Source organism: Theropithecus gelada, chromosome 7b (genome assembly GCF_003255815.1).
Source record: "Theropithecus gelada isolate Dixy chromosome 7b, Tgel_1.0, whole genome shotgun sequence".
Classification (NCBI taxonomy): Eukaryota; Metazoa; Chordata; class Mammalia; order Primates; family Cercopithecidae; genus Theropithecus; species Theropithecus gelada.
This window is the reverse complement of record NC_037675.1, coordinates 9,704,608-9,724,779: the sequence shown is the minus strand read 5'-3', so window position 1 is coordinate 9,724,779 and position 20,172 is coordinate 9,704,608. Positions and strand designations below refer to the sequence as shown.

The 20,172-nt window shown below is 39.4% G+C and overlaps 1 protein-coding gene across 3 annotated transcripts in view; it reads left to right on the top strand.

Annotated features, from left to right (window-relative positions):
- Positions 1–20,172, top strand: part of AKAP13 (A-kinase anchoring protein 13) — a 356,454-nt gene that overhangs the window by 90,009 nt on the left and 246,273 nt on the right. For all 3 annotated transcript variants that reach the window (XM_025390973.1, XM_025390974.1, XM_025390972.1), the window contains exon 2: positions 6,696–6,739. In XM_025390973.1, the coding sequence (XP_025246758.1) occupies positions 6,707–6,739 (33 nt within the window). In that variant the 5' untranslated portion in view covers positions 6,696–6,706. The remainder of the gene's footprint in view (positions 1–6,695; positions 6,740–20,172) is intronic.

The following is a 20,172-nucleotide window of genomic DNA, read 5'->3' as shown; positions in this document are numbered from 1 at the left end:
TCCCGAAGTGTGGGTCATGATTCCAGAGCAAAAGCATCACCAGATTTGGTCTCCTGATTTCTAGTCTTTCTGGTCCTGGGAATGAGAATCAGCATTATTTAACAAGGCCTTAAACTGATGTTCATGTGTACCGAGGTTCAAGAATCGCTGCTTAAAACTAACTGCTCAATTATTAACGTAGTTGCAAACAAAAGTAAAGCATTCGTGAGGGTCTTGTAAGACTTCCTGCGTCCTTTATTCAGGAAATTTATTTGGCCCATGTGGTATTTTACGTTTTTGGTAGAACTTGGCATCTTCAACAGGAAAAGCCTATTTACTCTTTGTATCCTGGTCTTCTTCCATTGTTCAGAATTTCTAGCTCTTACTCCCAGCCTCCCCAACCACGGCATGACATTTTTATAGCCACCAGCCCAGGCTCCGTGGGATGAAGGAAAGAGTTTTTGGATCCTGTTATTTTCCTGGAGGAAGAGCTGAACATTGACTCTTTTACAAGAATCCAAAGTATGCATTGTCATTTCCACGTTAACCCTCACCCGAAATTTTTGTGGGTTTTGAAGGATTGACTGTAGCCCAGTCTTAGCAGGATCCCTGGCCATGGAAATTCATCTGGAGCACATTGTGCCATGGAAGTACCCTGCAGGTAAAAATGCTCTATTTATACTTGGCTGAGTCCCAAACAGCTGCCGTCTGCCTGTTGGTACTGGGAGCAGATGTGGGGGTGGTTTGCCCCCTCCAATATTTTTTTCCTGGATTTGGAAACTTCCCTGTTGAGAGTGACAAAAACCCTGTCAATTGATGTGGTAGGTATGCAGACCTGGACAGCTGGTCCTTAGGAAATATGCTGAGATCACCAAGTTAACAGGTACAGAAGGGTTTCTAGTTTGTTACATGATGTTGGGCCTGTGACTCCCCACCCCCTTTTTAGGGGCATGTCATTAACGGTGGAGGGCTTGTTAAAGGCTTCTCTAGTAGCATGTGTAGGTGTGACTACAGAATAGTGAATTTGATTGGTGTTAATGTACCTCTGGATGCGTTCTCATTTTAATTTTTTTTATTGGTTCTAGGGACTTTTGGTGAAGATTGTAGATTTCTTCAGTTTTTACACATTTAGGAAACGGTGTCTTTTTAGTTACTTCTAGTACAGTTGTGACGTATTGAATGACAAGGGACTTTAAAACAGATGTGCTGTGTATAATGTTTTCTTCCTATTAAAAAGTAATATCTGTTCATTATTTGAATAGTTACAATTAAGAAACAGATTATTTAGGGATGAAAATTTCCTGTAATCTCCAGAGATGTGTACACTTAACATTTTGGTGTTTGTTCCTCCAGATTATTTTCTATGATTATAGTATTATATTTTAGAATGTAGTTTACCTAGCAATGTATTTTAAGAAGTTACCAGAAAGGTGTTTCTGAGTATCTGAAGCCTTTCATTTAGCCATTTATGGATTTCAAAGTATCTTACATGGGGTTAGTCTCCCTTGAGACTCGGGAATTCTGCAAGAGGAAGAAGCAGTGGCTTCTGCTATGTGTCTGTCATTGTGCTTTAATACTTTACCTGGATCATCTCTTCTACTAACCCCACAGTATAGGCAAGCATTATTATGCTCTTTCTACAGATAAGAAGGCTAAGTTTCAGACAAGTTAAGTGACTTGCTCAAGGTAATACAATTAATTGTAGAGGACTTGGGATTTAATTTGATTTATTATCTAGAGAATATTGTATGGCACCCTATTATTTTCCTGTATTGAGATGTAGGTGGCAGGGGTGAGGGGGTTAAGCTGCAAATATCTGTGAGATGTGTAAAGCTGTTGGTTAGAGACATAGAGACATACTGTTTCTTTCTTCTTTTTCTTCTTCTTCTTTTTTTTTTTTTGAGACAGAGTTTCTCTCTTGTTGCCCAGGCTGGAGTGCAATGGTGCCATCTGGGCTCACTGCAACCTCCGCCTCCCAGGTTCAAACGATTCTCATGCCTCAGCCTCCCCAGTAACTGGGATTACAGGTGCCTGCCACCACACTCGGCTAATTTTTGTATTTTTTTATAGAGATGGGGTTTCACCATGTTGGCCAGGATGGTCTCAAACTCCTGACTGAGGTGATGCACCTGCCTTGTCCTCCCAAAATTCTGGGATTACAGGCATGTGCCACAGCATCCGGCCTAAGGGGACACAGTGTTTCTTTGGCTTATTAAGGGGTATTTGGTTAGTATATAAACATTTTCATAGCTTCTGAGGTTTTGCAGTCATTTGCTCAGACATTATGGGTTGGTGGAAATGCTTTCTGTTCCTTCTCCCAAACCAATCACACAACCATGTAACTTCATGCCTGAGTTTCTGTGTGGTCCTCTATAGTGACTGAGTTTTTACGTAGTTTTATGCTGGCAGCATGAATTTCAAAAATCTCCAAACTTTTGCTATTGCTAATCTTTGTGAACTTTGCATACCCAGCGCTGGTACATTCTGATGATGGTGTCTACACTGCACTCTATGAAGAAAACACTGATGATTGTTTATATTACAATGCAGGAAGAGAATTGTAGCAGCAACTTTTGTTTCTCTAATCAACAACACCATAAGAGACTTACTATGTGTGGGCAGTGGGGGAGAATGTTAATTTATAAATTGAGATAGTTGTATTAAAATCGAGTGACTCTTATTTTGACATAAAGTGAATGTGTCTCTTTTATACAGCAGAAAACTATTAGATGTGTTTTTTCTCAGCATTATAAAATAAAGTGGAAAATGTGGGAAGAATACAAATCCTTAACTAGTATGCTTCTGCTTATTTCACACCCCTCATATTTCTGATTCCTTACAACTATAGCTGGCTTTACTCCTGAGTGGTGAAATTGATGAACATACTTAAAAGCACATCATTTAAGACTTTGAATTTTGACATTTCCTCCTCTTCACAGTCTTTCAAATACTAGGTAACCTGTAGGGTTCCACTGTATCTGTCATGTGTTGTCCCTGTGTTACATGAAAGCAGCCCCAGTGAACTTGTGAATTTTCTCAGTCGTTTCACTGCCTACTGGGTGAGGAAGAAGTAGGATTTTCTCTCTTAAAATTCCTTGGTGAAATCCTTGGATGGGCATGGTGTGTTTCTTTAATTTTCCTTTTGGTCAAAAATCTGACAGCAAAGACTTTCAGTGGGTCTTGGTCTTTCAATAGATTTAGTTTTTAAGTGTGTTTACTCTGACCGAAAACTGCCTTCCTGTAATGTGCTCTTTCCTTTAGAACACAGTTCTTAAGTAGAGTTTGTTTAAATGTATAACATAAGTTAATCCTTTTATATGCAGTGAGGTTTTGCATCAGAACCCTGAGTTCTCAATGTTGTGGCAGGTTTAAGTGTCTAGAACACCTTTTACCTGTTTTTTCTATTACTTTTGTATTTTGGGGGTAAATGATATCTTTCTCAGGGTGGCCTTCCCTCAGCACCATGTTTAAAATGGCATCTCCCTCATTTGCTATTCCTTCTTCTGTTTTATTTTTCTCTATAGAATTTGTTACTGTGTGAAAACTATTTATTTTAATGTTTTGTTTACCTGTGTTACCCCTAGAATAATATCTATGAAGGTAGGGATTTTTGTCTGTTCCTTCTGTACCTACAGAATTTTGAGGAGTATGATGTCTGGCACATTGTGGGTGCACAATGACAGCTGAATTAACAACTTCAGGGAGAGTTTGTAGGATGGGGCTGGAGGTGTAGGGCAAGTCGGTTTTTAGATTTTGAGGTCATTAGCAGGAGAGCCTTTTATGATGCGGGGGGAAATACATGTTTTAACGTCAGACTGAGTTTGAATCTGGTCTCTCCAACTTACCCTTTGACCTTGGTGTTAAATGATTTAACCTTTGAAAGATCAATTTTTTTCACTAGTGAAATAGGGGAAATAGTATCTTTTTAATGGGGATTAAGTGTAATATCAAATATAATGCTCTGTAAATGTTAGTTTTGTCCTTCCCCTTGTGTGTCAGCATTGTGGAAGTAGTCTAAAAGCAACCTGAATTTACCAGTCTGTTTCTGGAGCCTTCTGGGGTCATTACTTTGATTACTTTTGACAGATGCATTCTTTTGAACAGCCTGTGTTGCCAGCATAACAATGACCTGTCCCTTTGACCAGTGTAGGGGCCAGACACTTTGTCATCCCTCTTTTAATCCATGTATCAGAATGACTCTTATGAGTTCTGGCTTTGAAAAATGTTTAGAGGAGTTTATAATTCCAAACAGTTCAGATGACATCAGCCCTTTCTTAAGAGTCCTCTGAGTTTGCTCAGCTTCCTCATTCCAGTGTGGTGGGAACCATTCAGTTAAATTGATGTTTGTCGTCTTTCCACATAGTCATCTTAAGTTTCTTGCAAATCACGAAACATCAGAGGGCTGCTAAGTCACTAGTTTGTCTCTGTAGATTTCTCTAATCCAAGCTTGTCCAAACTGTGGCCCACAGGCTGCATCCTGCGAGGGCTTTGAATGTGGCCCAACACAAATTCGTAAACTTTCTTAAAACATTGGTTGGGCATGGTGGCTCATGCCTGTAATCCCAGCACTTTAGGAGGCCGAGGTGGATGGATCACCTGAGATCAGGAGTTCAAGACCAGCCTGGCCATCATAGTGAAACCCTGTCTCTACTAAAAATACAAAAAATTAGCTGGGTGTTGTGGCGGGTGCCTGTATTCTCAGCTACTTGGGAGGCTGAGGCAGGAGAATCGCTTGAACCCAGATGGCAGAGGTTGCGGTGAACCAAACTCGTGCCACTATGCTTGAGCCTGGGTGACAGAGCCAGACTCCGTCTCAAAAACAAACAAATTATGAGATTTTCTTTTTTTGCAATTTTCTTTAAAGCCTATCAGCTATTACTAGTGTTAGTGTATTTTATGTGTGGTGCAAGACAGTTCTTCCAGTGTGGCCCAAGGAAGCCACAGGATTGTACGACACTCTTTTAATTTTTGTGGATTAACAAGGTGTTAATTCCTGTATCAGTTTCACTGATATTTCTTCTGCTTGATGCAGGAACACTTGACAAGTTAGTTAAGGTAGATCGGTCCATACATTTATAGGTTCTTTCATTCCCTTGTCCTAGGCAAGTCTGGGCAGGACCTGGAAAGCTGATTAAAAGTCCAGTGAGCACAGTGAGCTTAATTGTAATTTAAATGGATATTTAATACATTGAGAAGGTTCTCAAGCCTTTCAATCTTTCATTTTCATCCATGCTTGCTATTTGAATCTGATGGGCTTGAAATTGACTTTGTTCTTCTAAAAATGTTGGTTGGTTATTGCTACCTTTTTCAAGCTTGGTTTTCAGTGTGGATTTCTGCAGATAATTTTTACACCTAAAGTTACAAAGTCATTAAGTGAAGGCAGTCAGTAAGGTAAGAGTACCCTAAGCCAGGAGGTCTGTTATAGCGCATGGGGTGGACCAGAGAATGAATGGGCGTGGGCATGGAGGTGGTTCAGTCAGTGTGGGAAAGCCACCTGCTTGTCAGTTTTCTACTGCGTTGTCCAGCAGAACACATTGAAGCTTGGGGCCTGCAACTGGTGTGGAGATGATTGCATTTAGGAGGCTGATGTAAATTTTTTCCCTCTCAAGTGTGTGCTAACTGCTTTTTGGCGAAGTCTTGATCCAGGACATAATGCAGCTTGATCTGTGGCAGATCTGTGAGGATTTTGATATCGAGAGGGTTCTGTTATTTGAGTTAGGCATAGCTAGGCTACCAAGGCATTGCTTTTCAGTCCAAACATTTGGTCATTTCAATTTATTGTTAGTGAGGCTTTTGTGATATGTTAGAACATGAAGTTTGGGATTTTGTCTGTTTTTTTGCATGTATGAAAGTTTATACTGTTGTTTATATTGCTGGTTAGTATGTGCCTTCGTTTACCTGTTGTGAGTAAGAAACTTCCTCAGATCAAATTATAGTGAAGTCACTTGGTTCTGTTTCTCTGACCCTTAAGAGGATGAGATCACTTTATACTCAAATTCAGGGTGTTTGGTAAAGGGCCTACCATGCTGAGCATTTATAGCCTAGATGAAGTCCTGGTCCAATCTCCAAGTTAAACTTTTAAGAACATGCTATTCTTAATGTTCAGGAATTCAACCCTGGAAGCCTTCTCTAAATCTTAATGGGATTTTTATGAGAATTCATTTGGTGAAAATAACAATCAGGGAATCCAGCTATAAAGTTTGAGGAGGGTCATGCCTTTTAGTGGTTAGAGAGGCAAGCTGTAGCCTCCCTTCTTAGAGAAGGGGAATTGAGGAAGAGAGTTCTGGTGGCCCTTGCAATCCTCGCCTCACTTTCCAGGCTCCCTAGTAAGACAGGAAGGAGTCCCTGAGTAAACAGCATTTTGTGAGTTTGAGGGACTAGGTAAAAACATACGTGAACATACAATGGTTTTGCTTTGATAACTGTTTTAAATATCCTATTGGTTGTTGAAACTTCTATGACAGTGAAGCCTTTTGTCTTTATTTTTCAATCGGAAAATCTTTCTTGCCCACTTGAAAAGATTGAGTCTGGGATCAATCCCTGACCCTGCTTCCTTCCTGAATCTCTTAGTATATAGTATACAGCTGGGCATATGGTAATCTCGGGGACGGGATTGTACCCATAGAGCTATGCTTAACACCTAGGACTTTCGGTGGCTTATATATTTTTGATGACAACTTTTGATTTTATTCTCATTTATTCCATTTCTGTTTCAGTGTCCTGGGTCATGAAACTTAATCCACAACAAGCTCCCTTATATGTGAGTAAATCATGAGATTTCTTTTCCTTTGGTATTTATCTGTTCTGTTTACTTGTTATAATAAGCCACACTCTCACATGATAGATTCTCAAGGAAAATTTTAACTATATATGCATGAATATATTTGTGTAAGACTTCAGAAATTGAGTTTGATTTAGTAAATACTAAATGGCTAATCTGTGCATAGAACGGAAAACAAAATAATACCTGTATGACTTGAGAGTTGATTTAGTTCAGGGCGATGGTATGCACATATGAAACAAATTGTCCTGCAAAACAGTACTGTAGCTTCTTATTTTTTACCTGCAGTGCATTCCTGTAAAAGTAATGTGGAGAGCCTCCTACTGCAAAACAGTACTGTAGCTTCTTATTTTTTACCTGCAGTGCATTCCTGTAAAAGTAGTGTGGAGATCCTCCTACTGCCATTGTGATTTACCTTATGTTGCAACTAGATGGCACTATGTCATTGGCAAGACTGCTGTTTCCTTTAGGACTCTGGGTGAAAGCTGATATATCATCTCCCTAAAGTGAGGGACTTAGAAAATAAAATTGATAAATGATTGAATTAAAGCTGGTAGGCTCTAGGTGACCAGTCTTTATTATTGTAAGAGTGAATTAATTGGCTGGGTGTGGTGGCTCACGCCTGTAATCCCAACACTTTGAGAGGCTGAGGTGGGCAGATCATGAGGTCAGGAGTTCAAGACCAGTCTGACCAACACGGTGAAATCACATCTCTACTAAAAATAGAAAAAACTAGCTGGGCATGGTGACACGTGCCTGTAGTCCCAGGTACCTGGGAGGCTGAGGCAGGAGAATTGCTTGAACCCGGGAGGCGGAGGTTGCAGTGAGGTGAGATTGCACCACTGCACTCCAGCCTGGTGAGAGAGCGAGACTCCGTCTCCAAAAAAAAAAAAGTGAATTAGTTGAATTTGGGTGGTGAAAAGTGTCCATTTCATGAGAAGCCAGCTTAGGGTTGTGGATGGTTAGAGCTGTGAGAGGCCAGTAGATGCTGGGTTGCTATGCTCTGGAGTGGGTGAGAAAATTTGTTATAGGACTTAAGGTAGGCCTTGAAGAATTAAGGGTCATTTAGTGGGACAAAACGTCCCCAGAATTAGTTGAAGGCAATAGGCAAATGGTCAGGAATAGGGGGCAGTGAACACAGTGTTGGGTGAATAGTGGGGGGATGCTCATTGGAAACTCTGGCCCACCTGAGTTTGTGTCAGGGAATAATGGGAGATAGGCCAGAAAAGATGGATAAAGCTCAATTGTGAGGGAAGACAAAGGTGTGAGGATTTTGTTTTGTGACCACCAAGAAGCCATTGATAGTGCTTATTTTAAAGATGCTTTTCCTTTTATACATTTATACATAAATACATAAATATACTTAACCATTCTGTAGTAATAATAATCATTTATGTTTCCACCATAAAATATTCATATAACTTCTGCATAGCTGATTTTTATGTTAAATGTAACATGTGTTTTTAGAAGATGTTTTATGTGCTCATTTTCTTTCTAGACTACTTAGAGATAATTTATGTTTACCAGTGGGTTTGTATGTGAGCTGAGTACCTTGAGTTTTTTCTTTTTTTCTTAGGAAAATGGGTCTTGCGCTGTCATTCTTGTTGGAGTGTGGTGGAGCGATCGTAGCTCACTGCAGCCTTGAAGTCCTGGGCTCAAGCAGGCCTGCTTCAGCCTCCCAAGTAACTGGGAGTACAAGCGCATGCCACCAGGCCGGGCTAAATTCCCCGCACTTTTTTTTTAATTTTTATTTTTTGAGATGGAGTCTCACTGTGTTGCCAAGGCTGGAATGCAGGGGCGCGATCTTGGCTCACTACAAGCTCCGCCTCCTGGGTTCTTGCCATTCTCCTTCCTCAGCCTCCCGAGTAGCTGGGACTACAGGCGCCTGCCACCACACCTGGCTAATTTAATTTTTTGTATTTTTAGTAGAGATGGGGTTTCACCATGTTAGCCAGAATGGTCCCAATCTCCTGACCTCGTGATCCACCCGCCTCAGCCTCCCAAAGTGCTGGGATTACAGGCGTGAGCCACCATGCCCAGCCTCTCCCTTTTAAACTGTGTGATTCTTTGGTTTTTCATGTGTATACAGTTTTGTAGTCATCACCATTATCTGACCAGAACATGTCATCATCCCCCAAAAAAGCACCATATCCATTAGCAGTCACTCACCATTCCCTGCTCCTCTCAGCCTGTGGCAACCACTTATATACTTTCTGTCTTTATTGATATACCTATTCTGGAAAGTTCATGTGTATATATATACACACACACAGAACGATCATATATCTATATGTGTGTGTGTGTGTATATATATGTATACACACACAGAAAGTTCATATATATATGTATATATAAAATCATGGAATACATGGCCTTTTATGACTGGCTTCTTTAGCATAATGTTTTCAAGATTCACCCGTGTTAGAGCATGGATCAGTACCTTGTTCTTTTTATTAATGAATGACAGTTCAGTGCCTGGATATATCACATTTTACTTACCCAATCACCAGTTGATGGGCAATTGAGTTGTTTCCACTTTTGGTCTATTATGCATAATGCTGCTGTGAACAGCAAATTCTGGTGAAGACATATGTTTTCATTTCTCTTGGGCATATACCTAAGAGTAGAATTGCTTGGGTGTATGATAACTGTGTTTAACATTTTGAGAAATTGGAAAACTGTTTTCCACAGTGGCTGCACCATTTTACATTCCTACCAGCAGTGTATAAGGACTTCAGTGTTTCCATGTGCTTGCCAACACAGGTTTTCTGACTTACTGATTTATAGCCACCCTAATGGGCATGAAGTGATACCTCGTTGTGTTTTAAATTTGCATTTCCTAAGTGATGAATGATTTTGAGCATCTTTTTATGTGCTTATTGGCCATTTTTCTGTATCTTTGGAGAAATGTCTATTCAGATCCTTTTCTCATTTTTAAATTGGGTTGTCTTATTGAATTGTAAGGGTTCTTTGTATATTCTTACTACAAGTCCCTTATTAGATACATGGTTTGCAAAATTTTTCTATAATTCTGTGGGGAGTCATTTCACTTTCTTGATGCAATCCTTTCAAGCAAAAAGAATTTCAGTTTTGATAATGTTCTGTTATTGCTTGTTTTGTTTTGTTTTTTGCATATCTAAGAAGAATTTGCCTAACCCAAAGTCACAGAGATTTATTCCTATGTTTTCTGAGAGTTCATTTTGGTGTATTTTGTAAGGGAAGAGTCCAGCTTTTTTCTTTTGCATGTGGATCTGTAGTTGTTCCAGCACTGTTTGTTGAAAAGACTATTCTTTCCCCCATTGAACTGTCTTGGGCATCCTTGTTGAAATTGATCATAAATGTGAGGAATTTTTTCTGTACTCTGAATTTGATTCCTTTCATTTAGGTTGTCTTTGATTTCTTTCAACAGTGTTTTGTAGTTTTCACTGTATGAACTTAGTACTTCCTTGAAATTTGTTGCTTATGATTTTATTCATTTTGATGCTGTTAATTTTGAGACGGAGTCTTGCCCTGTCGTCCAGGCTGCAGTGCAGTGGCGTGATCTTGGCTCACTGGAAGCTCCGCCTCCAGAGTTCACACCATTCTCCTGCCTCAGCCTCCTGAGTAGCTGAGACTACAGGCGCCTGCCACCACGCCCAGCTAAATTTTTGTGTTTTTAGTAGAGACGGGGTTTCACCGTGTTAGCCAGGGTGGTCTCAAACTCCTGACCTCGTGATCCACTCGCCTCGGCCTCCCAAAGTGCTGGGTTTATAGGCGTGAGCCACCGCACCTGGCCAGTTGTTCAGTTTTTGATTGTTCATTGCTTATATATGGAAATACTGTTGATTTTTGCATTCTGATCTCTGAAACTATAGCCTTGTGTCAGAGATGCGTTACAAACTATAATCTAGCTTGTTTGTCCACAGTTTTTAAATGGATGCCTTAGGATTTTCTCTGTACAGGATCAAGTAACCGGAGATCGTTTTCTTCCCTTCCAATCTGGATGCTTTTTATTTCTTTTTCTTGCCTAATTGCCCTGAGAAGCTTCTCTGGTACAACATTGAATAGAAGTGGTGACCGCAAACATCCTTGTCTTGTTACTGATCTTAAAGAGAAAGCATCCACGTTTTCACCATTAAGTATGATGTTGTTAGGTGTGAGTTTTTCACAGGTACCTTTTGTTAGATGAGGACGTTCCCTTCTATTCCTAGTTTGACTATATTTATTATGAGAACATGTTGGATTTTGTCAGGTGATCTTTCTGTGTTGAGATGGCCATGTGGGTTTTTTTCCTTTCATCAGTGTGATATATTACATTGATTGAATTAGTTTTTATTTATTTAAAGAGATGGGACCTTGCTGTGTCACCCAGGCTGGAGTGCAGTGACATGATCATAGGTCATGGCATCATGGAACTCCTGGGCTTAAGGGATCATCCCACCTCAGCCTCCTGAGCAGCCAGGACTACAGGTGTGCGCCACCATGCCTGGCTATTTATTTACGTATTTATTGAGACAGGGTATTCCATGACTTCCTGTAGCTGTGATCTCCTAGGCCCAAGTGATCTTCCTACCTCAGCCTCCTGAGTAGCTGGAACCACAGGCACGTGCACCCATGCCCAGCTATTTATTTTTTTATTTTTTTATTTTTTGTAGAGACGAGATCTGACTACGCTGCCCAGGCTGGCCTCAAGTGATCCTTCCACCTCGGCCTCCCAAAGTGCTGGAATTACAGTATGAGCCATTGTGCTCGGCCTGTTTTTATTTTTAGAGATAAGTTCTTGCTCTGTTGCCAGGCTGCCTTGGTTGAATTTTTAATGTTAAGCCAACCTGGCATTCCTGAGATAAGTATCATTTGATCATGCTGCACAATCTTTTTTATATGTTGTTGGATTTGTTTTGAAAGTATTTTGAGGACTTTTATGTCTATACATAGAGATGTGTTCTATAGTTTTCTTGTGATGTCTTTGTCTGGTTTTGGTTATTAAAGGTTTTTAATTAGGGAACTGTTGTAAATAAGTAGTTGTGTTATGCAGAAGGATGGCTCCCCCAAATTTATTCACGTCTTAATCCCTAGAACCTGTGACTATTTACCTTACATGGCAAAAGGAACTTTTCATACTTGATTAAATTAAGGATCTTAAGATGGGAGGTTATTCTGAAATATCTGAGTGTCCCAGTATAATTACAGGGGTTCTCCTGAGTGAGAGGGAGTATCAGGAGAGTCAGTGGTCAGAGTCAGAGATTTGAAGATACTACAGTGCTGGCTTAGAACATGGAGGAAGGAGCCCATGAGCCACGGAATGCAGCTCTAGAAGCTGGAAATGGCAAAAGAACACTTTCTCCACACAGAGACTCTAGAAGGAACACAGCCCTGCTGGCACCTTGATTTTTAAATAAGTGAAAGTCATTTCGGACTTCTGATTTTCAGAAATGATAATATGATAATAAATTTGTGTTGTCTTAAGCCACTGAGTTTGTGATAATTTGTTGTAACAGCAGTAGAAAACTCATAGAATAGTAGTTTGGGAAAATTAGTGATAAACGGTAATCGGAAAGGAGAGGATAAATGCACTTAGATCAGTTAGAAGCTCTCTGATCTTACCCTCATGGAGCCTGAGAACTTTAGAGTTAGTAAATACTTTAGCTAATATATGCTTCAACCTCTCCATTTTAGACGTGAGGAAATGAGGTCTGAAGATGTTGTGATAAGATGCACAGTTAATTGGTGGTAAATTGTGAATTGAACCTTTGTTTTCTGGACTTAAGTCATAGAAACCACTGTAAACTTTGTTAAGCTTTAAAAAGTTTCATTCTGTTAGGGAAGCACAGCTCAGTTCCGAGTAACATACTTAATACTTACACTAAATGCTTTGTATATGATTTTGTGTTTAATTGACGTGAGCAGGCTCTACAGAAGAATACTTCTTTAAACTTCAGGATTCAAGTATGTCCATCAGCAGTAATACTTAATGGGGCAATATGTTATCTGCCTTTTAAAACGACAGTAACAGTGTATTGGATTCTCAGTGAACTGAGTCAGGTTGCAGGGATTTATGCTGTTTTGGTGAGGAAAAGTAGCTGTTTTATGATATCCCATTGAGCAGGGTGGTGGGGGCAGTTCTCTGCACCTAGGGAAAGAAATAAGCAAGAGAACAAAGATTGTGAAGATTTTCTTTTAGATCATATTTGGGATCTGCCAGGGGTGAGTATCATCAGTAGAAGAGAGAATATTGCTACTAAATAAGGAAAAGCACTGTACCCGGAGAAGAACTTTTATCTGTCAGTTAAGACAAATAGGCTGGACTCCAAATAAATATTTTAATCAGCCTTTGAATAAAGATGTGTCCAGAATGCGTTGCAATAGTTTAAAATGTAAGAAAGGTTCCAAAGTGTACAGGTGGCAGTACTGTTGAATGTTTAAATGAAGCTGTTTTAATGAATTATTTTCAATGAAATGTTCACTGTAAAATGTGCAGGACCCTGGGCTGAAACTTTGGAAACTAGTAGCTCAATATGGCTGTGCCTTGGTTTTCCTGTCTGTTAGCTCTGATTGTATGAGTACAACCTTTATGTTAGGCAAGCTAGTTATATCACTCAGTTGGGTTTTTCTCACAGCCTCTACAAAAGTAATGATTATTGCCAGATGAATTTATAAGAATTGCATTTTCAGTTCCATTTAGTGGTAGTGCTAAAAACTCCAAGTAGCTTAGTAGTATCCTTCTTGGTATGAGGGCCTGGATCGTTTAGAGAGAGGAAAGATGGAGAGGCAGTGGCAGATGCAAGAAATATTTCAAAAGAAACAGCAGGGCCAAATGCTTTATTAGACAGAGAGAGTGAAAGGGAACCAAGAGAACAGCTGATGCCATAATCAGGTATAGAGAAGGAGGTGATGAGCTTGTTCTTTACACATGTTAGATAAAGTCACATGGATGTCCTGTTGATAGATGGAGGTGTGTACTTGAAACTACAGAGCAAGGAAGTTGGTTTTGAAGTGAGATCGTTTGCGTTATCTCTAAGAGATTGATTCTTTTGACTGTGAGAATAGATGAGCTCTTTGAGAAGGTAAAAGAGTAGATGGAATTAGTATAGTGGACTATGGTGTAGAAGACAAAGTTGAGTCAGGAAAGGAGTTCCAGAAACCTGGGTTGCATTTGAGCCTTAAACATTTTATTCCTGGAGTTATTTAATTTCACTTATATATCAGGATTGGAAGTAAACTTTGGGCTGGAGCTGAGCAATTTATTCTTTTATTCAGGAGCCTTATTTGTGCCAAGACCTGTTCTGGATGCTGGAGATTTAGCCATGAACAAAACAGAAGATCCCTGCCCTCCTGGTACTTGCATTATAGTGAGAAGAAGGAAGACAGCAAGATAGCATATCAGGAAGAAAAGTTCTATGAAAATAAATAAAATGGCGATGTGATGGTGCCTGACTAGGGTGTATTTTATGTTGAGTGGTCAGGGAAGGCCTTTGAGGGGCATGTCATTTAGGCTGAAACCTGAAGGAGCCAGCATGTGAAGCTCCTAGAAGTGTTCTAGCCCAAGGGAACAAATGCAGAAACACTTAAGTGAGTAGTGGCTTAACATGTTTGAGGAACAGAACAGTGGCTGGGCCTTGTGAGTACAAAGGAGAGGGGCCCAGTCTCTTCTGCATGAAGTTGGAGATTTAGGGAGGAGATGAGGAAAACGCTGGATCTTGTAGTATTTAACAGACCATTGGATAATCTCCCTGGGCGTACCTTCCATCACATCTGAACCCACATCCCTGTGTGTACTCAGAAAACATTAGAGCTCCTGCTGCCTTGAGGTCAAGTCAGACCTCTTAGGGATACTGGAATTTATCCTAATGTGGATCTGCTGACTCTGGGCAGACGGGATTCTTAGGTAGTTTAAACATACATATTTTGGACTACACTTTTGAGGAAAAAATAGTTTTAGTCATTTCTAGTTATCGTTAAGATCCACATTTAGATATAAATGGATGTTCTTGAATTGAGGAATATATATATATATATTTATTTATTTATTTTAAGCAGATTTGGCTGTTTTGAGAGGATGGTGTAATAAAGAATACTTCTTTGTTTTTATATTGTTCCATGGCTGGATTGCTTTTTGGTAGGAAAAAAATCTATATATTTCCAAAACTTGCTTCGTTAGTCCATTTGTGAACCTGAATAAGTGGTGTATAATATGATTTAATAGTAGTCCTTTCATTCTCCCATTTTCTGTGGGTACTTTACCTGCAGTTGTGTAACATTCATTTGCATCACTTGTAACCTTCTGGATGACAGCTCCTTAAAAACAAGAGCTCATGTTTGCGTAGTACCTCATAGTTAAGAAAGCATATTTGCATGCCTTATGTTAATACATGCAGTTCTCACAGCAGTGTTACCAGCACGAGAGCAGAGGAAGCGGCATCGTTACCCTTGTCATACAAAAGAAAACAAGGTTAAGGCGGTTCATCTAGTGAATGGCAGATGTGGGGCTTTACCCAGAAGTGGTTACTCTGAAATTCATTTTCATTCTTCTATATACCAAGCTGTCTTATTACAAATACCGAGTCCACAACTGTTCCATAAGACGCAAACATTTCATATTATAGAGACTTGCAGAAATAAAGTCCTTTTAAAGAATAAGTAACGCAAGTTTACTCTTCCATTTCATATTTTAAAAGATTTAATGGGTGTTATTTGAAATAACTCCAAGGCCAAGCACAGTGGCTCATGCCTGTAATCCTAGTACCCTTAGGAGGCCAAGGCAGGAGGCTCACTTGAGCCCAGGAGCTCAAGGCTGCAGTGGGCTATGAACATATCACTGCACTATAACCTGGGCTACAGAGCGAGATCCCATCTCAAAAAACCATAACTTTAAATGTACAGAGAAGTTACAAGAAGAATACAATAACTTCACCTCTGTCAACTCTTATTAAACTTACATTTGCTTATTCTCTGTATTATATATTTTATTTGTTTTAGTCATTTGAAAGTTGCAGACATTATACTCTATTCCCCTTAAATATTTCAGCATATATTTCCTAAGAACTAGGACATTCTGCTTAATAACCACAGTATTAACAAAAACAGGAATTGTAACATTGATGTAATACTCTTATATGATAGAAGTCTATATTCACATTTCTCTGATTTTCCCAATAACTTCCATTATAGCACCTTTTTCCCTTTTCAATCCAGGATTTAAACACATTGTATCTCTTTAGTCTCTTAATTTTATTTTTTAGCATGTTTTGTCATGATTTTGGCAATAGTACTACATACTACATAAGTGATGTCCTTGGAGTATCACATTAGGAGGACACATGATATGTTCTTTTCCAATTATTGGAAATGTTAACTTTGATACCTTAGTTAAGGTGGTGTTGAATGTACGTGATTCATCTGTTCCAGAGGAATTGGGCATATAAGAGATGGCATGAGTAAGTTATTCACTTTCCCCCTCTAAAGTTGTTTCTGGTTTGGAGGCATCTTTTGCTTATTGGATTTTCCTCAAATGGGGTACCCTTGTTCTGTGCAAGGTATACCCTTGAGTATAGGTGAAAGGGCTAATGTCAACAGAAAGCTCATTGTGAATGATAAATTGCCTGAGGTTTAAGGGAGCATTGCCTCTGCCTTCGTGGATGAACATGGTTATTTAACAAATGTAATTCTCAGCTGAGCTATAATAACCATTTTAATATTGAGCATAGTAGGCACTCAGTAAACATTCACTGAGTAAGTGAATGAACTACAGTTTAGATAAGACTACTAAAATTTTAGTGAAATTCACTTCATTTTGACAGAGCTACTTTTCTTAAAATTGCTCATTTGTTTCCCAGGTTTCATTTATTAATCTGCCCAGCGTAGGCCCTGAGTAGTTAGTGATATCATCTTTGTTATTGAAGGTGTGGCCAATAGGGAAAGGAAGGTGATAACCTTGTCTTTATGGTGCATGTGGAACCTTTAAAACTGTAAGGAAATCCTTACAGCATCCCTGTAAAGTACAGATGAGTGTGTTTGATAGAGTTTTATTATAGAGATACATTCTGTGAGATAATACCTTACCTAGTTGAAGAAGCGTACTAGAAACAGTGCCTATATCTCTCAAGTCCTGAATTATCTTAGTTCTTATGGGAGTTATAATCTGAGCCATTTATTTACAGCAAAGCCATGTGACTGCTTCTATTTTTTATGAACATAGTACATGCACCCTTTGTCTCTAGATCTCTCCTCACTGTCAAGATATAAAGCATAGTCGTGTCCCAGACGGGGTAGGGGATAAGGGATGCGGTCAGATGATAAAAGAAAAAGCCAAGCACATGAAGGAAAGGTTGGTATTTATAAAACAAACAGAATGGGCTTTATCACCACACCCACACTCTAAGCCCTGCCGGATCTAGCAACCTAGCAACTAGATTCTAGAAACAGTAAATAAATCCTCCCTCAGACTAACAGCTGAAAAGGAAACAAGATTTTTAGACTTCCGATGAAGGAGGAGGAAAGGGTCTTTGGATGCCCCTTATCTCAGGCCCCAGGCTTAGTCTGAAAGAGGTCTGTCTAGGCCAGGCCTGAAGCTCTGCAAGGTACAAGGAAATAATAGCTGTCAAGAATTAGGCGACGTGGATGAATCCCATACTTGATATGGCAGAGAAAGTCTCTTCCTCTGTTCTCTCATCACTTTACTACACCCGAGTGAATGTCCCACAGTCAGCTCTACATGTAGGAATGGACTTTATGGGAGAGGTCAGGACTGGTGACAAATTTAATGAGTCATAGGAATCATTGTATGTTAGGAGTTGTTGAGCCCAGTCTTCTGGAAGAGTGAGGAAACTGAACTACAGAGAGAGATTGAGGGAAGTTGCCTATAGTTTCGCAGCAGGTTAGGAGAGGTCTGATGAGGTAGCAGAATCTGCAGATAATTAGCTTAGCTGGTGTACAGGAGACACCAAATTGGTTTGAATTTAATACTCAACGTACATGCACAGAGAAGTTATAGTATAAGATTTGGAACAAATTGGCTAAGTAAGAGAAAAAATGTAGCAATTGGAAGATGAAGAAGAGAGGAATATTCAAAAAGATAGCATTTTGCTCCTTTCTTGGTGGAGTGAACAGGTAAGGATTAGACTGTCTTTATGGACTAGAGATACATTGGAAAATAGTTTACAGTTATTATTTGAAATCCCTCTATGGTGGAGGAAGTAGTCAAGATAAAATGTGTTTTGTGCCTTTTGATATAGGAAAGTCAGTAACAGCCATCTCAATAAAGTATATGCTCAGCTATTTCATCTTTATACTTAAAGATTCCTCAAGAGGATGGTGACATATTAGCCCTGGATCAGTGAGAGTAAGACCAAGGCCCTGGAACAGTAAGGCATTTCTCTTGTAAAGCTCAGCTCCCACGGTTCTTTGATGCTTTTTCTGTGTTAGAATAATGTTCTTTACTGGTTTCCAGTATGTTTCGGTGGGCATTGGACTCTTGTGGTTAGTAATGTGTGCAGCTGTAACTCCAGAATGGATGGCTGTACGGAACACTGACCCAGATGGCTTGTATTCGATGCTGATGATTCACTAACTAAAACGACTGTAAAAACACATTTCAAGAGGAGAAATTTGGGGTGCATATTTCAGATTCTTCAGTTATAAACTTGCTTTTTTGTGTCTCTTAAGATTTATGATCTGTTGAACACATCTCTGTGTCTCCCTCAAGAAAGCCAAATGGTGTATTTTTGCCTCTGCAAATTAAATACTTTTTAAAGCCAGTGAGATATTCAGATGTGAGATTTCTATTTTTTCCAAGGCATGCTTGAAGGTAATATATGGGATAATAATCATTACCTGCCATATGTTTGGGATAAAACCCACACTTATTAGATTTTCAAGGGGAAGAGCCATTCCAATTACAAAACAAATTTCCAGAACCCCAACAGATCTGGTTGATTAAGTTGTCCTTCCTCTCTTGTTTTCTCTCAGTACCAAATGTTTTTGCACGTAACTGCTTCTGGGAGGAGGCACAACATCCTGATAATAGAAGAGCATCACAAGAAAGAATATGTGGCACTGGATGCCTTTCTTTATTTAAAATGTGCAAAACAAAATCTCCAGTGATTTTAAACTATTTCTATTAGAATAGGGACTGTTCCTTACGATGTTCTGTTTTCCCAAGGAAAAGTTAGGGTGCTAGTATTGGTTGAGAAACTACTCTTGGCAAGGAACTGTGGCCAGCACTTAATACACATTGCCTGATTTAATCATGACAATAGACATACAGTGTTTGGTTATTGTATCCACTTTACAGCCAGGGTGGATGTAGGGTTTGCATCCTGTGAGTGGCTACAAAGCACCCCCACCTCCTTTTTTCCCTCAAAAGCCCATTTAAAGAAGGGAAATCAGAAGAGCATATCCACTGGACTTGCATAATCAGAGTGGTTTTCTGCCACCACATTGGGTTCCTGTTTATTCCAGACTTACATTTTCAGCCTCCGTGAAGACTTGGACTTTGCACGTAGATTAACGTGCTGCTCTGTTTATGCTAATTAGAACAGACCTCAGAAGATGAGCATGCAAGCGGAGATACTGTAATTAGGAGGTGGAGGCTTTAAAAAGTTTATCAGCTAAAAAAAAATTTATTCCTGAACAAATGTAGTTTGCATAAATAATCAAATTTTTGAAGGGCCACAGAAATTAGGTTACCTCAGCTTAATGTTCTCAGTTGCCTCCTTATAGGGAAGACTAATTTGGTAATGGCACAGTTTTATCGTTCTTCCTAGGAAATGTGTTTCCACAGCAGGCTCTGAAATAACCTGGCTGTGCTTCTCACTTGGCTGTTAGGATACATTTTGCTTATACAAAGAGCCTTATCAGCCTGCTGATCTCTTAAATGTATTACCTGCCTTTGCCTTAACAATACATTTCTGATAGGTCTGCTCCAGCATCTGTGGGCTGGTGGCCTTGTCCAGCCAGATCTGAGACCTGCCAGAAGAATAAGGAAATCAAGGGTTCCTCCGTCTAGCTTTTGATGGTTTTACAGAGCAGGAATTTCAGTTTCCTTCTGTTGGACTTTTTAATCAGTTTCCAGAAACTTGCTTTGAAGTTAATGGGTTTTTCATTTGTAAGCAGTATTTTCTCGTTTTTCCTTGGCACTTTTAGAACAGACAAATGTACACAGGTCAAAGACTTTTCAGAGCCTTTATACAGGATACTTTTTCAATCACTTGGTGTTTGCCAAGCTATCAAATAACAGTGAGGGGATTAAAATTTCCATTTGGTACTAGTGAAGAGAAGTCTTGCTGTCTAAGAAAGATTAAAATGTGTCACTCTGTACCTTTAATTCATTTAAAACAAGTGTTTGTGAAGCACCTGTTACGTGAATGGGAGATTTGATGTTAGGGGAATATATTCTTTTTTTTTTTTTTTTTTTTTTTTTTTTTTTTTTTTTTGAG